At 45.2% G+C, this 18,772-nt stretch overlaps 4 protein-coding genes across 4 annotated transcripts; 2 read left to right on the top strand and 2 right to left on the bottom strand.

Annotated features, from left to right (window-relative positions):
* Window positions 1-136: 136 nt before the first annotated feature.
* B0T23DRAFT_436731 (Adenylylsulfate kinase-domain-containing protein) lies at window positions 137-2,734 on the top strand (the record flags this gene model as incomplete). The annotated part of the gene is made up of 4 exons (XM_062840588.1): window positions 137-736; window positions 798-811; window positions 1,628-1,880; window positions 1,967-2,734. The coding sequence occupies 4 exons, from the start codon at window positions 137-139 to the stop codon at window positions 2,339-2,341; spliced, it is 1,242 nt and encodes a 413-aa protein (XP_062688051.1). The 3' UTR covers window positions 2,342-2,734.
* On the bottom strand, window positions 2,509-4,195 carry B0T23DRAFT_51307 (uncharacterized protein). The gene is made up of 4 exons (XM_062841392.1): window positions 3,685-4,195; window positions 3,432-3,618; window positions 2,878-3,370; window positions 2,509-2,823 (listed from the first exon to the last, which is right to left on the bottom strand). Exons 1-4 carry the CDS (start codon window positions 3,971-3,973, stop codon window positions 2,617-2,619), a joined length of 1,176 nt encoding a protein of 391 aa, XP_062688052.1. The 5' UTR covers window positions 3,974-4,195; the 3' UTR covers window positions 2,509-2,616.
* A 1,422-nt stretch (window positions 4,196-5,617) lies between these two features.
* Window positions 5,618-9,041, top strand: B0T23DRAFT_433197 (uncharacterized protein; the record flags this gene model as incomplete). Its single annotated transcript, XM_062840419.1, has 2 exons — window positions 5,618-5,633; window positions 5,716-9,041. The coding sequence occupies 2 exons, from the start codon at window positions 5,618-5,620 to the stop codon at window positions 9,039-9,041; spliced, it is 3,342 nt and encodes a 1,113-aa protein (XP_062688053.1).
* A 1,168-nt stretch (window positions 9,042-10,209) lies between these two features.
* B0T23DRAFT_327477 (uncharacterized protein) lies at window positions 10,210-11,984 on the bottom strand (the record flags this gene model as incomplete). Its single annotated transcript, XM_062835623.1, has 2 exons — window positions 10,210-11,826; window positions 11,910-11,984. 2 exons carry the CDS (start codon window positions 11,982-11,984, stop codon window positions 10,210-10,212), a joined length of 1,692 nt encoding a protein of 563 aa, XP_062688054.1.
* Between the last annotated feature and the right edge of the window lie 6,788 nt (window positions 11,985-18,772).

Consider the following 18,772-nt stretch of genomic DNA (forward strand, 5'->3'; position numbering starts at 1 on the left):
CCTGGCCACTGCCCCCGCATCGCCGGTTCGGCCTTTCTTCTTTCGGGCGTTTCTGTCTACCCTCCGCTTTTCTTTCCGTGCTCTGCTTCTCACAACACTCGGCTTTGTGATCGCGGCCGCGCCTGCCTACGACACCATGGTTGCCATCACTTCACCGCCCAGCGACGCCGAAACCGTCTCTCTATTTACCCCCCCGGATGATGACGCTCAGGCCAAGGAGAACTTTATCAACTCGCATCCCCTGACCCTCTCCCTGAGGGCCAATCCCGTCTTCATCGAGTCACGTCCACACATGAAGATTCCTGAGGCATGGCGAAAACGAAATCTGACGGGTGGCGTCCTCATGGGTCCAGGAAAAGTGGTGGTTCCGCCCTTCAGCTTTTCCGAGAAGACGGGAAAGAACTTTGTGCAGATATCCCACGTTGGAACTGATCTGTGCGGTCACATGGGCGTCATCCATGGCGGTTTTCTGGCTACGATGCTCGATGAAGGTTTGGCCAGATGCTGCTTCCCCGTGTTGCCTTTCAACGTCGGCATGACGGCCAAGCTGGACATTAACTACAAAGCTCCCGCCATGGCAGACCAGTATCTTGTCTTACGGGCCACCACCGTCAAGGTGGAAGGACGAAAGGCTTGGGTGGAAGGCCACATCGAGACACTCCCGTCCAAGGAAGGAGAGGAGCCAACCGTGTTGGTGACAGCAAGCGCTCTCTACATCTCCCCCAAGCAAGCAGCGGTACGTTGAAACCTCTCCATGGCAGTTTTCGAGTCTATCAAGCTAATTTTGGAATGATCAGACAATGGCAAAAGTGTATCCTGTCAAGTAGAAGCTCATAGAGGACATGATGCCTGCAGCCTGTAATATAGCCCCTTCAGGAGCACCGGGCCCGCTGGATGTAGGACGTACAGTTATCAAAGGAAGAGGAGTGAGCAGTCGACTGAAAACTTTGATCGGGCTTGGTGGCCGCCTACACTTAGAGTTCCGGTACTACTTCGTAGACAAGGTGGGTGGAAGAGGCATACTAGACCCTCCTAGATCTCTAGCACACATACAAACTCGCATGTTTATCAACGGGCGTCCGTAGACTGCCCGACCTGTATGCATCGTAGCCCCCTTTACCATCTGTAGACGGAGTGCCGAAAAGATATGTAGACCGGAGGAAGAAAGAACTGGGGTATAACCTCGTCGATAAGCACGAGAGTACCTACCTCGGTACTGCGGTACTCGGCGCTGTCGGGCCCACTTCTGTCACACAAAGGGCCGCTGAGAGCGATTGCGCAATACGTTAGCCAAACCAAGGAGGCGGGTCGATACATACATCGGCGTTTACACCGGACCTAACATACTGAGTGGTAACAATAGCACAAAAAAGAGTCATTCGCATCCTTGTTTTTCCATTCCTATTGCCCGTCTTTGCCTGTTGCGCGCGTCAAAGGACCTGCCCGAAATCCAGTCACAACCATCACAATTCTAAATCACAGTTGCCGCGAACAGTCACATTCATTCAATGGCGACGTAAGTCCAGATCCTCTCCTGCCCATTTATCTGCATCTTGCTAGATTTGCGTGGCTTCCAGGACAGGTAGAGAGACTGACTGAGTGTCTGATTGACTCGTGGCTTATACAGTAATATCACCTGGCATCCGTCGCTTTCGCGACATGAACGCAACCAGTTGCGTGGCCAGCGTGGTTTCACCATCTGGTTCACAGGCTTGTCAGCATCGGGAAAGTCGACGGTCGCAACCGCTCTTGAGCAGCATCTCTTGCACATCGGCCTGGCTGCTTACCGGCTGGATGGTGACAATGTGCGTTTCGGGCTGAATAAGGATCTTGGCTTCTCGGAAAAGGACCGCAATGAAAACATTCGGCGCATCGCAGAGGTATGTCCAATCCACCAGCTCCCAAGCTTTCTCTCCTTCACTCTGTTTGCTTCTCGTGCTTACTCTCTTGGATTTTGCCCTTTCAGGTAGCCAAGCTTTTTGCCGACTCTTCCACAATTGCCCTGACCTCGTTTATTTCTCCTTACCGCGCCGACCGTCAGATCGCGCGTGACCTCCACGCAAATTCGACACAGGCTGGAGATGACGTGCTTCCATTCATCGAAGTATTCGTCGACGTTCCTCTTGCTGAGGCCGAAAAGAGAGATCCCAAGGGGCTGTACAAGAAGGCCCGCGCCGGGGAAATCAAGGACTTCACTGGCATTTCGGCGCCCTACGAGGCACCAGAGTTGCCTGAAATTACCATCAGGACAGACCTTCTAAGCGTGGAGGAGTGCGTCAAGAAGATTGTAGATTACCTGGCCGAGGCTGGTCTCATCAGCGGAACTAAGGAGACAAGATAAGCTTGAACTGGACGAGGATACAATCACCCCACACCTGGGGACCCGTTTAAGTGTGCGTGAAAGCTGAATGAAGTCATTAACCGAAACCACGAGCGGATGTGCTGTCCTTGTCGGGCGCTTTCAAGGGGAGAATACCTATCTAGTAATGCCTACTGTTGACAACGTATATGGCACATGGTGCGTGAAAATCACGCCCAAGTGCGCACATTATACCATTCGCCGCCGCCGTCGTTGCTGTCGCCGCCACCGCATGGTTCTGAACTAAAACCTACCCATCAAGGAAATTCAAATTCATAATACACATAAGCCGTGTACTCGTTGGCATCACCCGCGGAATAACCTGCCGCGGCCATTTCCGACGCTAGAGAGGCATCATCTTTAGTAAACCGCCCCCGTTTGTCTCTCCCGAAGGCATTTCCACCGAGGTACGAGTATGCCTTGTCCAAAGCAGTTTTGACTTTCTTGGCCTGCTTGGGGGTGGTCTGCCACAGTGTCAGCGTAAGTCGCAGTGTCGTCATCCCTCATCGAAGCCCTACCTTGACAAGAGCACACACAAACTCCAGAGGCAGACCGTATCGCAGCACTGTCTCGACAAAAACACGTAAAGTCAAGACGTGTGCCCAGACCATGACGCTCTCACTCCAACCTGACCTTCCCATGTGCAAAGCTTCGCCCCAGACTTTCCTTTCTTCCCTGACCATGCGCTCAAGCTCGCGTTGCTCTTCCTCCTTTCCACCCTCGACGTACTTGTATTGACGGGGTGTCCACTTGTGTTCGCGACATTTGTGCAAAAAGTCGGCACTGGTTTTCTTGAAGGTTGTAACGGCAAATAGGATGAACTCGTCATCTTGCGCTATCTGAAGAGCCGACCTGGGTACAACCATTTCGGCAATGGTTTCGTAGCTCCGAAGGAAGTCTTTGCGTGCACTCAAAGGAACCACGATCAGGTGTGTTTCCAGGTATTCAGAGTCTTGAATAAGGACGTCAGGCTGGACTATGGGCGTAAGGGACTTGGTTGCAAGGTTGCCACTGAAGAGCAGTCAGTGCCTTGCGGAGTAACCGAGAGACGGCGCAACATTGAGTGACTTACGTCTGCTTTCTTTGCAAGGCAGATAAATTCGTCTTCACGGCATTATACTGGTTGAACTTGGCCTTAACATCGTTATCGATGTTCTGGATATCTTTCTGTAGATTCTCGATCAACTCGCCCAGGGGCTTTTCAGCGCGGTAGCGAACCTTGTTCCACTGGAAGGAGCAAATATAGCTGTCCGTGGGCTCTGGGTATTGTTAGCATCATCGACATAGCAATGGCGCCATCAGTTCTACGGAGGAGCAATGCTTACTATCGTTCACCATCTTTTGCTGCGATATCTTGTCTTCGTCCCCGTCAAGAATGCCTGTCAGAGAATCGGCCACTTTGGACACTACTGCCTCACAGATGGCGTTGAGCTTTGTCAGGTCATCGGCATGCTGCACCAAGGCATCAAGTGTACCGATTTTGAAGGAGGGTATGGAGAACTCGAGTATGTCCCCATTGTCCTGACCAATGGTGGAGGTGAGCTCGGAGAGGGGCTCGTCGTCGAAGATGCGGACAGGAAGAGAGACGAGCGAGTATCGAGTTGTCGGTGCCATGGTCGGTGGTCCTCGGGCACTGAAAGCGATGCTTCTATGCCCACCCTACCACTGTACCCAGAGAAATTCGCTGTCGTGATGGTGAAGCTGGGCTGTATGTGCGCAACTCGGCAGCAATCAGGGAGGAGCTGCGTCGACGAGGAGAAGGCGGGACTTGACGTCAGACTGTATATGAAGAAATGAAAGGGAATATTCGACCAGGGGCAATGCGGCGGCGGCAAGCGATGAGAAAGGGTGAATAGGACTGTTATTGACAACGATGGATGGCGATCCAATGTAGAGCTATCCGCGAGGTTCAGAGTGGGGAGCGGCCGAGCTGGCCTACGTAAGAGGGGAGGGGAGGTGATGAGTTGACGGGAGCCCCGATCCGCACGCGCGGTAGCTCCTTAAATCTGGTACACCAGACAGGTCACGAACTAGAGATAACCTGATAACTCCCCGAACCTAAGCACCGCTAGATGGTACATTGACCAGCACTGAGGCACGAACTACGCATGCGCTTCTGCTAGGAACTCTAGTTTGAGGGTTGGGGATAACAACCTCTACCAACCAACTCAGGCGGCTAGGCAAGTCCTGGAGACAGGCACCGACGGGCCAGCGGTACTTTACACGGAAGAAGTGCCCGGAAGTGGAAGCGAAAGTCGTCACTCCCTGGAGCCTCAGGTGCACCTGGAGGATACAATTGGAGCCAATTTTGCTATCTATAAGCACATAGAGAGCTAGAGGTATACAGGCACAGGCACCGGTGGCCCTCTCTGTGGGTGTCAATCTCGTCTGAGGTTCCTCGCTGCCTCTACCTACCTTCGACCGGGAAAGAGTGCCCTCGAGCGCCTGCAGGCCAACCTGTCATCCCCGCACGCTTTTACTCAAGCAGCACAGCCCGACCACGAGGGCCGACTGTACATTTCCGCACAACAACATCCGAACCCGACTCGGTTTTCTGGCGACCCCCAAAACACACATCTCGCGATTGTGCTCTCCCTCCCTCTTCGCGCTTGGCCGAGTTTGGCCGGCTACAGAGCGTTACAACGTACATTTCAACAGTGGAGGCGCGTAGTCCAACGCAGCCGCGGCGTCTGGCGTTTACATAGTGACAGGTTCCGTGGTCGAAGACGGACCGGACCATAAGCGCGCCATTACAGTTGCCATCACAGTAGCCATTTCAGTTGCTATCATTTTCCACTCGTCCATGGTGCGACCGGTCAGCTCGCTGCGACTCCCCGACCGGCACATCAAGTTTTGCTGCGCCCTTTGAACATCCGGCAGCATCGCCGCGGCCGGCGGATTCGATCTCATTGGTTACCTCTCTAGAGTTGCCTATTCAGCAGCATCTGAATCCGTTCACCATACGCTTACCCTTACCCGTCTTCTTCGTCCTGTTCCCGCCATCAAATCGTCCGCCCCTAATCTTGCGCCCGGTAACAGACAATTAGGCACTCATCCAGGGTTAAGAAACCATCGCCTAGTAATATGTGAACAGCAGGAGCTCTAGCTGTGCACTTCTGACCTCAATCTCTGCGGCAACAGCAGGATTCCATTCGCCCTGCCCCCTTCTGGCGCTCCAATCCAGATTTTGCCCGTTGCCCCACTAGCAACATTTACTGCCCGGGTGCCACTCGAGCTTGTTCCGCGGGTAGAGATTCCATGGCTACAGCTTCAGGTAGGCCAGAGTAACCCTTCGTGCATTTCGCCTCCATATACGTGGTGCATCTTGCTGACTGGCTGTCATGTTGCTCTCATAGGCCCAAAGGCTGCTAGGCCGGCCGATGCCACTATTTCCGCGCCAGGCCGGCATACTCCCGCTCAGAAAGTGACTCCGGTCCCGGTGCCAAAGCCGGGATCCGTACCGTCTCTTCCCCCGTCTGCGAATCAGGCTGTAGCTGTCGGGAGAGTTTCCAATATCGCCTTTGATTCGGCAACTGCGTCCGCCGTTCAAGGCGGGTTTGGCCTTCTTACCCCGGCCGAGTCAAACCTCCAGGACGCTGCGAACGGCCCTCACCGGGATGGCCGGATTCGGAACCCCGTTCCAAGTAAGCTCAAAGGAAAAACCGATGAATCCAAGGGGAACTTCAGCGTTATGCATATGGGGGTGGCCGGGAGGGCCGAGGCAACAGAACGAGATGCTCAAGCCAAACGTACGAGCGAGAGCACGGAGCTGGCCGCTAAACGAGCTTTCGAGAATGGCTATGTTTCGCATAGGAGAAGCAAATTTGTTCAGTTACCGGATGAGACGGCGAAGCCTTTCGTTCCAGCCACCACATCCACTCAGGCGCCCTATATGTCAGGCCGCCAAACTCCCTTGAATGCCGACGAAACCAAATCAGAACAAGCACGTCTTTTGACGCTCCTCCGAAGCCTGCAGCCGCTTCTTGTCGTCGATCAGATTTGCAAGGCCCTCGCTTTTTTCGGAGGCATACCTGGTGCTCCGCCGCCCGCGAACGGTGAGTTTCCCCAAAGCGCCGAGGCGAATGGTTCGGGAAGCTTGTTTGTTGGCTGGATAGCCGAAATCTTTCCAAAACTTGGAGGTAACAATGGGCAGCAAAATTTGGCCCCTGTTCGTCAAATGGATGGACCTGAACCAGTTCGGCGAAAACGGGGAAGGCCAAAAGGGAGCAAGGCCACCAAGGTGCGTAAGGACAAAGGCTTGAAGAAGGGCTCTAGCAAGGACATCCCCGATACAGACCGGACACACAGAGGGGCTGGTACTGATAGGAACTGGGTCGACGCTGAGTGCGGCGATACAAGCGCTCCTGACATGGTGGATGCTAATGTTATGCTGCTTGCCCAAGCCGCAAGCCCTCACCGTGAACCAGCTCATGTTGAAGCTCCAGGAATGACGCGGCCGGATACGGTTACCAGCCATGTAGCAGCGACTATTCCAGCGCGTACCATACAGCATCATGAACCCGGCAACGACAGTCTTGTCGTTGAGACCCCCGGGAATATGAAAAAGAGAGGCCGGCCTAAGGGGTCAAGAAATCGGCCAAAGGTGTTCGATGCGGCCGTTCTTCCAAGACAGTCAGTCCAGCCAGCGGATGATTCCTACACTTCTGCTCAGTTATCACAGACATTGGAAGGTACGCAGTATCAACCGGCCAATGCTTCATTTACTGCTGTGAACTCCGTCGCTTCTGTTAAGTCGGCCAAGAAAAAGGGATCGCGGCCAAAGGATTCCGCTCCCAGAACGCAGGTGGACGCTCTCGCAGAAACGGACATTTCAGGACCAAACGAACTGCAGACCACTGTACCATCTGCTGCTAAACAGCAACAGACAGTGGGACTGGATGGCAACCCAACCCAAAAGCATGTTCAGCAAAGCGTCCACTCTGATCAAGGATTACAGATTCCATCAATTAGTACGGTCCCAGCTCCGACTACTATAGACTCTGCCCAGGTGCCTGGCAATGGGGGCCAGAAGCGAAAACGGAAGACTGCAAAAGATGTTGGTGTCGTTGACAACATCAACGGGATCGGTTCGACAACTCCGTCCTCAAGCGCAGTTGCTCTGCCGACACCATCCACTCAGCAGGGTTCTCAATACATCCCTGCAATCACGACGGGAGTGGGAATCCCCGCTGCGAAACGGCAACGAAGAAGCAGAGAGTCTAGACTTAAAGGGAAGAAGTCGAATGATATGACAGTTCCAGGCTCCATCGAGCCAGCCGTTTCCTCTCAGATAAAGGCTGCCACTCCCGCACCAGCTCCCCGTCCAAATCAAGCGCCTGCGACCGCCCCCGCTACATTTCATACGGCCCCTGAAATAGGGTCAGAAGTGACCCCTGTGTCGTCGTCAGTGCCTCTTGAACAAGTTATGCCGTTAGCTCATTCGCCTCAAGGTCACTTCGACGTTCAGTCTCCGACGTTGGAGAATTATGAAGCTCAGCTACAGGCGCAACTGGAGCTGAAGAGCGACATTGAGTCACAGCATCACAGCCTTATTCCAAGACCTATAGTAACAAAAAATCATCTACAGCAACAGTCACAGCAAAGGCAGCCACCGACCCAACAACATTCACGACAACCGTCACAATCACATACACAGCATTCCATGTCACATTCACAGCCCCACCCTCGACCTGAATCATCAGCACAGCAACCTCAATCACAACGACCGCACTCGATTTCGCAGCAGCCATCGCAGCAGCACCAAACCTCTGTTTCACAGCCAAGTACTCAAGCACAATTACAAGCTCACCAGTCCCAGACCCCAAGCCCCATGATGTCTCAGCAGCAAAATAGGGCAAACCATCCTTATACGCAGTACCGCCCTTCAACATCGCCATATAGTCAAGGCCAGCATCAGCATAGCTATCCATCCCCTCAGCAACAAACTCAAAACTTTACTGCACAACAACAAGCCCAGACAACACCACAGCCTACCCCTGCTCAGCAGTATTCAAACACCCATCAATTACCGCCCTACGGTTCTATTCAACAGCCGTACCAGGATAGCCATAGCCACTACAGCGGAACTCAGCAGTCAGTAGCTTCACAGCAACGCTATCAACAACACTTGGCCACAGGTACAACGACCGCAAGCGCCTACTCTACTCACCAATCACCCCAGTTCACACCTTCATCAACAAACGCATTTGGCTCTGCAGACACTGGTTACCGAGGGTCTACTGGGAGTACAAGCAACCCGACCTACGGGTCACAACAGGGTCAGTCGTCAGCGCCATCTGCGGCTTCGACGTACCGAACGAGTAGTACGCATAATATGGTCCATCAGTCACCGTCTTATACAACGAACCCTGGAACAGCACTGCATCGCTCGAGCACAACCCACCCGACTAGTCAAGGGATTCAAGCCATCAGCAACATGCAGTCTTTCGCCGGGACGAACAACACTGAGTGGGACTTTTTGAACCCAAGTACCCTCGACAGCGCTGGAAGTCAAGGGGCTCTGACCATGGGTGGCACCGGGTACGCTATGAATACCGCTAGTGTGAGGTCAACCTCAAATTCAGGAACGCCTTTCACTGCGAGCACCATGGCCAATTTCGATGCTTCCGGACTTCCATCATTGGGAGGTAACAACAGGTATTTTGAGCTTGGACGACGATAGTCCACAAGTCTGCCTCTTCATTCACGCAGGGGAAGGTTGGTCGGCTCACCCATGCTCGAAGAGAAATTGGCTTGGACTTGGAGGACAACCAATCCGAGTGAATGCAGTACAACGTAGTGTTTTGTCTCTATGAATGTACCACTACGATGCCGATATTCGCGCTCGGCAGTGAAGTAATTTGGTGGTTTATCTTGAGCCGATCACGCCCAAACGAGCGAGCAAAAGGGTTTCCGGGAAATGCGAGTTCTACATACTTACTGCGGAGGCTTGTTATGTATTTTTTTTTATCTCTTCTCCTCGCGCGTTATCAATCGTGTCATTGACCAGCTACAGAGCGCCCAGTTTCGTGAGCGTAAGATAGATGTGTGAAAGATTCCAGAGCATTCAACTGATCTCCTGTATATCCAAATACACTATCAGTGAAACTTGTTTCTGACGGGATCGCGCCACCTTGATATGGTGTACTTTCAGACCATCTTGAGATGCTGTTTTGCGCAGGACGAACCCTCGCGCTATCCGATGCTGATAATTGTGCAGCTCATTAGATGTATGTATGCGTTGCGTTCGTGTAGTGTCTCGGACAAGCCATGAATTGTAGCTTGAAAGAACACCATGTTGTTATGTTTGTTATGATCCCGTGCTATACATAGCATGCTTTGCGACAAAAAATGTAACGCCGGGGAAGCATGAGGAACTCTGAGCCGATCAAGCCGCATCACGTTCGACAGAGAATTTAACAAGTGGCCCTCTTAGTTTGTGGCTCTAGTATACCATTCAAAGACACCGGTTGTAAACTAAGACTACCATACATATGGAATTTGAAAGGAAGACAAAGCAAGAAGATACGGATACCATTGGGAAAAAAAAAAAAAAAAAAAAAAAAAAAAAAAAAAAAAAAAAAAAAAAAAAAAAGAAGAAAAAAGAGATGGAACGCCTTCAAATGCTTTTGATATGAATACCCTGGTACAAAGTGCAAATAGGAAAGATTTGATGAAAAACGCCGTGGGCATCCGCTTGGTGAAGCCGTCTCAGTATGCGCTGGACTGTGGCTGTGTGGATGAGGAAACAAAAGACCAATACTATAGTATGTGAAGTATACACCCTTCATGTTTCTGCTGCAGTAGTTGAGCACCGGAGACAGGACAGATGAATGGACTGCTAAGCTTACTCATTCTAGGACATCCTCCTCGATGGCCTCAAGATTGGGTCGTACAGACTCGGGGGCAACAGTGCCATACCACCACTGGTCTTCCTCTTCAAGCCTGTCTTCGCAGATCAGATCGATGAATATTTGAGCGTTGCGCTTAATATCAGAAGCACGTTCAACTATCTTCCGTTCCAGAATCAGGGCCTCGGCGGTTTCCAGAAAGATTTTTTGCAGTATTGGGAGGTCGGAAAGCAATAGCTTCAGCTGGTCCCTGGCCAGTGGCCCCATAGGCCTGCCAGTGGATAGGCTAGTGTTGAAAACGAGATCGCTCATCGGATCTCTGGCCGTCATACTGGCTTCTCCGAAAACCCGAGCATTGGCCACCACCGCGTCTCCTAACGAATTCTTTCCCATACCGAAGGAGGACTTCTTGCGTTTCAACCCCAGCATGCCCCGTTTTTTCTTGGGTTCTTGCTCGGCCGTGTCGCGTGTGATGGAGTTATACCAGTTATCCACGGCCGCCCGTCTTGTATTGTATCCTTTCACCTCCCATATCCTTTCCACCTCTCTGAGGCCCCCAATGCACAGGATTGCAACATGCACCTCATCCGGCGGCTTGTCCCTCAAATAACCCCTGATCGACCTTTCAACTAGGCCGACATACGACGGCGGACGAAGGCGACGGCAGAAGGAGGATATAACCAAGGGAAATACCTCATGTACTCGAAGCAAGGTCTTGTCATCATACAAACTCATAATTTGGGCCTCTATAGGGTTAATCGTGTACGGTTCTCGGAGAAGGCCCTTGCCGTCATTTTCGGCGAGATATTTTAGGTGGTGCTCCCGATAGATCTCGAAAAAATGAAAGATGGTGAATAGCAGGGGGATCAGGCGTCTTCGCATCCGTTCCCTTTGAGGCGCAAAGGCCTTTTTCTTTTCTTCAGTGTTTCGAAGGAAGAGCTCCCGCGATATCCACTCACACATCAAATAAGATAGCTTAGCAGCCACATGAAGCCTGTGCCATATTCCGCAGAGATAGTGAAGATTCAGGGCCGATGGTGCAGGGGGCGGGTATAGTCGTTTGGCATAAGCTGGAACGTGGTTATCGAGATGATGGCGTGCGATGGGGGCTTCATTGAGCGATATTAAAGCATGTAGCGACCGCGATGCCAGTCGTAAGTTGAGAATGTCAGAGAGTGGGAGTGAGGCAATGATCTCGACTTGCAGCTCGGTAGGCAAAAAGTGGAATTGTCGATCGAAAGAGGTGCTCTGCCGGGGCAACGGCTCTGTGGCCAAGAAGCGACGTTCGCCTTGATCCAACGAGTTAGAGCTCGATGTCGCCTTGGCATGAAACTTTCGAAAACTGAGAAAGCCTTTCTTCTCGGTACGCTTCTGCTCGCTAGCCCTGATTGTTGCATCTTCGGCTTCGGGAGGGTAGGCACCTCTGAAAGGAAGAAGGAACTGTGAGGGCGGCGCGGCAGTGGAAGGTGGTGGCGTAATGCTTGTCTGCGGCCGATTAATCTTGTCCAGATATCGCTCCGAACCAAACTCGGTGATGTGTAGAGAATCCATCTCTCTGGGTGTCTGCTGAGCAAGGGTGCCCGGGGTCAAGAAAGGATTGGGGAGAACCGGTGCAAACTAGAGAGATGATTCATGTGGTTTTTTTTGTTTTTTTTTGGGGGGGGTTTCTTTTAGGGCGAGCGGCACCACCTCCTCTTTACCGATGCCGCAACAAAACAGCTGCGATGGTCGATGTGTTTCGTGTCGAAGACGCAAGCTGGTCGCAGTTCAAACATTGTAAAGCATCAGTGTCGAGGAGTAAAGAGTCGAAATTGACCGGCAGGAGAAGTATGGCTCTTCCCACTGTATAGACCAAAGACGTGATGTTGTGTAATTGAAGCCGTCGAGACGTGGGAGCAGGCGAGTGAAGTTGAGAAAGGATCGGTCGGGACCGGGCAGTCTTCGTCGCATTCAGGTTCGCGGTTCGCAAGCGGGCACTGCGCGTCGATCAAGGTGCATGCGCCGCCGTGTAATGCGATGACTCGTATGGATCGCTGGGCGAGGTGATAACGGCGCCGGCGGTTGTCACCAAGCGACAGGAGGTAGGCAGTCGGAGGTGGCAGGCAGAGTCGGCTAGAAGGGCGGACCGGGCGCAAGAAGAGTTGTGAAGACAGGCGCGAATGATTGTCGAAAATCTCAGGGCAGTCAAAGATGTTGTGGCTGTTGGTCGCAGCTGGTAGGCGAACGGGTGTCCGTCAGTGACACGGCGAAGTCGGAATTCGAGGAGACCACAAGAATAGGTACCTAGGATGTGGACCGACTAGGACCGACCAGTCTGCTACCTCCTCGATCTAGGAGACCCTCGGACCCTCGTGGAGTAGTTGGGATACCGGGACGCGGGAAGGGGGAGACGGAATCGGATCAAGGTGGAATAGTATCTAGTGTGCATGGGTGGGTTCCGGTGGAAGTGGCAATTCGGAGCCGAAAACCACTGTACTTACCTACTACGGACGGGGACCCAGTGTTTCTACCGTGCAGGTCCCTTCCTTTCAACTACACATCAGTGTGCAGGCCGGGTGTTCGCAGCAGGCCTTGCAGGTGAACACTGTGAGTTTTACTGCGTACAGAGGGCTGAGAGGCCAATGTGCTCAGGCGCGACAATGGACGCTCAAACAGATAACAACCGCACCCGAACAAAAGGAAGTAATAAAAGTTGATAAACTACCGTAGAAATTCCAGAGATCCAGAATTGAAAATCTCCTTTTTAAGCGCCCGACAGTACAACTAAGTAAGCACAGGAAGCAGCACACGTCTTACATAAGTATGTCCGCTCAATTAGTGACAGCTCTACAACACTACCTAGGTATCCACCGCTATCTTGCCTGCGGTTTGGAGCACACCTTGCTTGATATCTAGGGTTTTTATGTATTAGCTATTTGCCAGTTGACTGAATTTCTGCGTTAGGCAGAACTGGCCGGCATGTGCACTATGTGGTATAGGGTATAAATGGAAGCGGACAAAATGAGCATCTTATCTGTTTGGATGACTGCACGCCACAGCAACTTGAAAGACATATCGATGTACACATATAGTCTCAGTTCTTAGACCCACTCAATTTCTAAAACTTACCCTACCCCCAACCTTATAAAAGTTCGAGGAGGGGAGACTTATATATTTGTGGGGCGGGTCCGCTGAAGCGTTGTTAGTGGGGGTTAGTATAATAGAGACTAGTATATATAGTACTTATAACTATAAATAGAATAGTTTCTAAAAACTAACCTTTATTATATTAACTCTTGATAATAACCTTTGATAGACCTACTCTACAAATACGTGGGTCTCCTCTCTTTGAACTTTTTATAGGCATTCTCAAAAGAAAATAATAGAAAAAAAAGGGAGAGGGCCTTTAGTACTAAGCTTTAATATAGGTCTACTTTTGGAAAGCTCTTTTGATTCACATTTATATTTATTTTGAAAAAAATTGCCTAATATTTAGAGAATTCTCTAAAATTCTCAAATTTACTTAATTATTTTAAGTTTAATAGTCAAAATATAGGAATACTAAAATGATTTTAAAAATAGTCTTAAAGAGATAATCCTAAAAATATATTTTATTTTTAGCTTTGATTATCCCATTATAGAAAAACTACCTTGAAGAGGAGAATTTAATATCTATATTAGCTTCTTTTCCTTTTCTTTAAAATTAACCCTTATATATAATACTAAAATAAGAAAAATATATTATTAAGATAACATTAATGAGATAATCCTTATAACACTCTTAAGTTTTCTATATAATAGAAAATAACTAAAATACAATTAAAAATATAATAATTTCTATAGAAAGAAGAAAAAAGAAAAACGTTTTCAATTGTATTTCAACTATTTTCTATTATACTAATCATAATAATCTTGTTCCCTATACTATATAACTATAGTGCCATCTTGGCATGGGGTCCTTCTTCAGTTCCTTAGAGGGGAAAACCGTATGGCGTTAAACGCCGCCGGATAAAAACCCCTAACTATATCTTAATCATAGATTTTACACCGCTCCTACTTTGCTTACAATTATAATAGTTCTTACCTACTGTTATAGCGAATTAATTTTGTCTCTCCCACTACTATATTATCCTAATATTAGAATAATAAGAATAATAGAAATAGGATTTAACTTCAAAACGCCGCCTCCCTTTATTATCCCTCTATCCTAATATTTATCGCTCTTTCTTCCGCCCTTTCTTAATTACCCTATCGTATCTTCCTATCCATTATTCTATTTCCCCGCCTCTTTATCCTATTTACAATCACCTCTACCCTAACCTTTTACTTCCTACCCTATAATTCCACCTCTATTTATAATAGTATAAAGATTCTCTCCTTCTTCTATATAATCCTCTTTATAGTACTTCTTTCTAATTCCTATCCTTCTTTTTCCCTATTATAATTTTATTTAAAATAATTTCCTTTCATTATTATTACCCTAATCTAATTAATTTAATTTCTAATATAGAAATCTCCTTTCTTAAATTACTCCTTAGCCCTACGTCCCTAGCATATTTAGAGCCTACAACCCTCGTCCGCTTCCTTTATAATTTTCCTAACCTTATAGTTCCCTAGAACTAGTATAATTTCCTCTACTATCCTTCTAATTTATATACTAACCCAATTAGTATTATTTATAAAATTCCTTACCTATACTATACCCTAAATTTAACTACTTACCCGAAGACTAACGACAAGCCCGCCTCCCCCAATACTTTCCGTATAATTATTATTAATAAGGTTTACTATATTTTAATATCTAGTAGGTTCTTTGTCCTTCTATTTCTTTCTTTATTATTATTTAATTCTTATATTATAATTACCGGCTTTTAGACTACGACCTATATTTATACTATTAATAAATATATATTAAATATCCTTACTAGCCTTTATAACGCCCGTAACGCTATCTAGGCAGTAGTTGTTATTATACTATTGGGTAGCTAGCTTGGTTTTAATTAGAAATTAGGGTCCTTCGTTTATATTATTAATAATTTCGCTAATCGTATATATACGCGCCTAGAGTATAACGACCTGCCCACTAATATTCGCACTCTTCCCCACCCCCTATACTCCAACTTCGCCAACCTCCTACGGAAGGGTTACCGTAAGCTAATCGTGAGGGATGTCCGTTATAGTCGCACCCCCTCTTTCTATTATACTAAGAAACTAAGAATATTTTAAAAATTTTCTTATTTAGGCAATTCTAAAAGTATATATATATAATACTAAATATTTATTTAAAAAGTTCTTTTAAAAGAAAAGGTAAGAAAATAAAAGGGTAGCCTTAGTAGTTGTATTAAATCTCTACTTTTCTCCAAATTAAGCTCAAACTATCTTTAATAGTAGAAGCTATAGTAGATCTGCCAAAGTATTGCACAGCGAGCAGTCGTGTATAATTAAATTACTATATTTAATAAAGAGAGTAAAAGAAAGACTATACTAAAAGGGTGTAGTCTGGAGAAGGTTTTGTATAGGGCGCTAAGACTATATAGGTAATACCGTTAAGAGGGTATTTGAACGTTGTAACAATATGTGTCTTAATTAAATATATATAAAGTAATAATCTAGAAAAGAATCCAGAGCAGAAAACTTACGTACGGTCGGTTGACCTTAGAAGGGCACGCAAACCTTATCTAATCTATATAACCCATATAGGCGGGTCCCCGTAAAAGCGGTTCATTCAATTAAACCCGACCAACTTACATTATTTAGTTAGGTAATCTAATACGTAATAACGCTAGTAATACCGTTCCAATATTAAATCCCGGCTACTAAAATAAACTACTACTATCTTTAATAATTTACTAAATATATATATATAAATTACCTCATTCACTTCTTCCTTAGCCTTAAATTCCTACCGTATATAGGGACCTTTACCTTATCTTATTTAAAGTAGACCTTCTTATACAACGAACTCCTTACCGCAACCTTCTCACAACTTCCCAAACGCTCCTAATATTCTATTACTAATTCTTAAACGTTCCTTATTTCCTTTTTAAACAAATACTTATTATAGTCGTAGCTGTAACCGGTCTATTTTACTAAATATTTCTATCCTCTATTCTTCTTATCCTCTATATAATTTAAAATTATATTTATTTCGTATTCTCTTTTATTATTAAAATCTTATTAACTATCTTCTACAAATCCTAGGGGTAATTATATTTAATAAAATAGGTCCTCTCCCTAAAGTACGCCTTTAAAGTACGTAGCAAAAATAATAAAGTAAATTCTAATTATTTCTAAGGGTAGATCTAATTAATATACCAACTTTCCAATATACTTTACTACTATGAATAATTTTACTCGCTATTATAAGAACTTTCTAGAAGGGCGCCCTAAAAAATAATATCCTTTATAAAATTTAAAATATACTTTATCTTCTATTATAAATTTATACTACTAATAACTAGCGTTATATCACTTCTTTACTTTAACTACCATAAAAGTTATAATTAATTACATATTTTCCTAAAAGCTATTTTAGAACGTAACGTAATTTTCGGCAATATTCGTAGCCGTTCCCGAATTAGCTAGTATTTCTAAAGGTCCTATTAAGTTGAATCTGAATAATTATTTATATAAGGTAATTTAATTAGATCCGAATAAACATTATTTATATTCCATTATAAATTGGGTAATATCTCTACTTAATTTGATTCTAGTTTTATAAAATAATGAAAACGGGTAGTAATTTTTACGTCCTAATTACGCCTTTCTATTATACTATTATTTTAAGGGTAATATACTATTATTATTAAAAATTTAGTATTAAGAGCTTTCTATATACCCTTTTAAATTCGAGATGTAAACTTCCTATCCCCATTAGAAATAATAATTTATAAGAATCCTTAATTATTTAGAATCAATTTATAAATTAGGATCTTTCTCTAATCTTCTATAGTATATATACTATACCCTAGAATAAACTTAGTCCTCTTCGACGTATAGTAAGATACTAGTATTAATATATTAAAGAAATCGAAGCCGGGTAAATGCTATAGAGTGTCCGATATTAATACTTTAGGTAAATTAATAATGAAGTCGATTATAATAATTCTTATAGATTTAATATATTCGGGATTAATTGATTAATAATTACTAATAATAACTTCTTTATCCGTCCAGTTAAATTAATATATCGGGTAATATCGGATATAGTCCTTAATAGTTTACGTTTTCCTAATAATAGTGAATTATTTTAAATTATATATTATATAGTCTCTACCAAAATGGTATTTTTCGTTATAGGCCGCATTCAACATAGTAGCGACTATCTTCCTCGGAATATATAGCCTTTTTATTTTATTAGTTAGGTTAATATTATAGAATAATCTATTAATAATTTTAAATAGGTACCTAGGGTAAAAAATAATACTATCGACCTCGGTAGTACCCGAATAGCTTCTTGATTCGCTTATAATCGGCCTAAATTTAGTATCCAATTTATAAGCTTCCTTAAAGTCCCTCTTTATAACTTCGCTCATCTATACCTCGGCTTTAATAAAATAGGTATAATTTATAAACTATATTTAGTCTAAAATAAGTACTTCGTTTAAATGACCTTCTTTATCCCTTTTTACTAATAGCCGGTTTAGTGCGTCCGGTATAAAGTTTAATTTCCTAGCGATATAGTATATTTATAAATTATATTAGGAAAGGTATATTAATATATTAATTAATCGCTGATTACCCCAGTCTATAAATAATATATTAAGGATAGTTTATTTATAAATGCCTTTAGTAACTATATAGTCGGTCAATATAACGATAGAATAATTATAAAAATAAATAAGATTATGGAGTTGCTTAACTACCCAAATCAAATAGATTACTTCTATTTCGGATAGGCCGTAATATATTTTAGCCTTATTAAGAGCTTTACTAAAGAATATAATAGGTAGGACCTAATTCGCTGGAATCGTAGTTCTTAGTGTCTAATAGTAGCCATCTTTTAAATAATATATTATTATACTATATTCTCTTTCCAATAAACTATCGATCTAAAAGAACGCTTATTTATCGGGGTCTAAATAGTATAACTTTATATCCTTACAAATAGTTTTTTATATTATATTAAAAACGTCCTTCTTAATATCCGTAGGTTCGTAAATAATTTTAATATAATAATTAGCTTATTTATTTAAATTACTGGCTATTATTATACCCGTTTTCTATCCTTCCACCAACAATTTAACTTTTCTCTCCTATAAAGGTTCGACTATCCTAGTGTAATATAGAATAAGGTGCCAAATAAATCCCGAGGGGCCTATATATTTTTTTAATAATTTTAAAGTATTAGGAAATTCCAAATTCCAAAAGGCGGCTATTCTCTCGTCTATAATTAAAAGTCCTAATGTATCTACTTTAAATCTAAGTAATTCTATATTAAAGTAGGTAATAAAGGACCTTTTTAAATAATAAGGCGATATTTTTAAAGGCGAATAGATCGAATACCTACTTTAAGTAATGTAGGTATTCTTTTACTATATTGGAGAAAATAATAATATTATTAATAAATATTTAATAAAAGGTA

This window comes from Neurospora hispaniola (assembly GCF_033458365.1).
Source record: "Neurospora hispaniola strain FGSC 10403 chromosome Unknown B0T23scaffold_11, whole genome shotgun sequence".
In the NCBI taxonomy this organism is placed as follows: Eukaryota; Fungi; Ascomycota; class Sordariomycetes; order Sordariales; family Sordariaceae; genus Neurospora; species Neurospora hispaniola.

Excerpts from the sequence above, each read along its gene's own strand:
- B0T23DRAFT_51307 (XM_062841392.1), bottom strand. The coding sequence starts at position 3,973 with ATGGCACCGACAACTCGATACTCGCTCGTCTCTCTTCCTGTCCGCATC. Across the intron at positions 3,619-3,684 it reads GCAAAAGATGGTGAACGATA|AGCCCACGGACAGCTATATT; the intron begins GTAAGCATTGCT and ends AACAATACCCAG. Across the intron at positions 3,371-3,431 it reads GCCTTGCAAAGAAAGCAGAC|TGGCAACCTTGCAACCAAGT; the intron begins GTAAGTCACTCA and ends ACTGCTCTTCAG.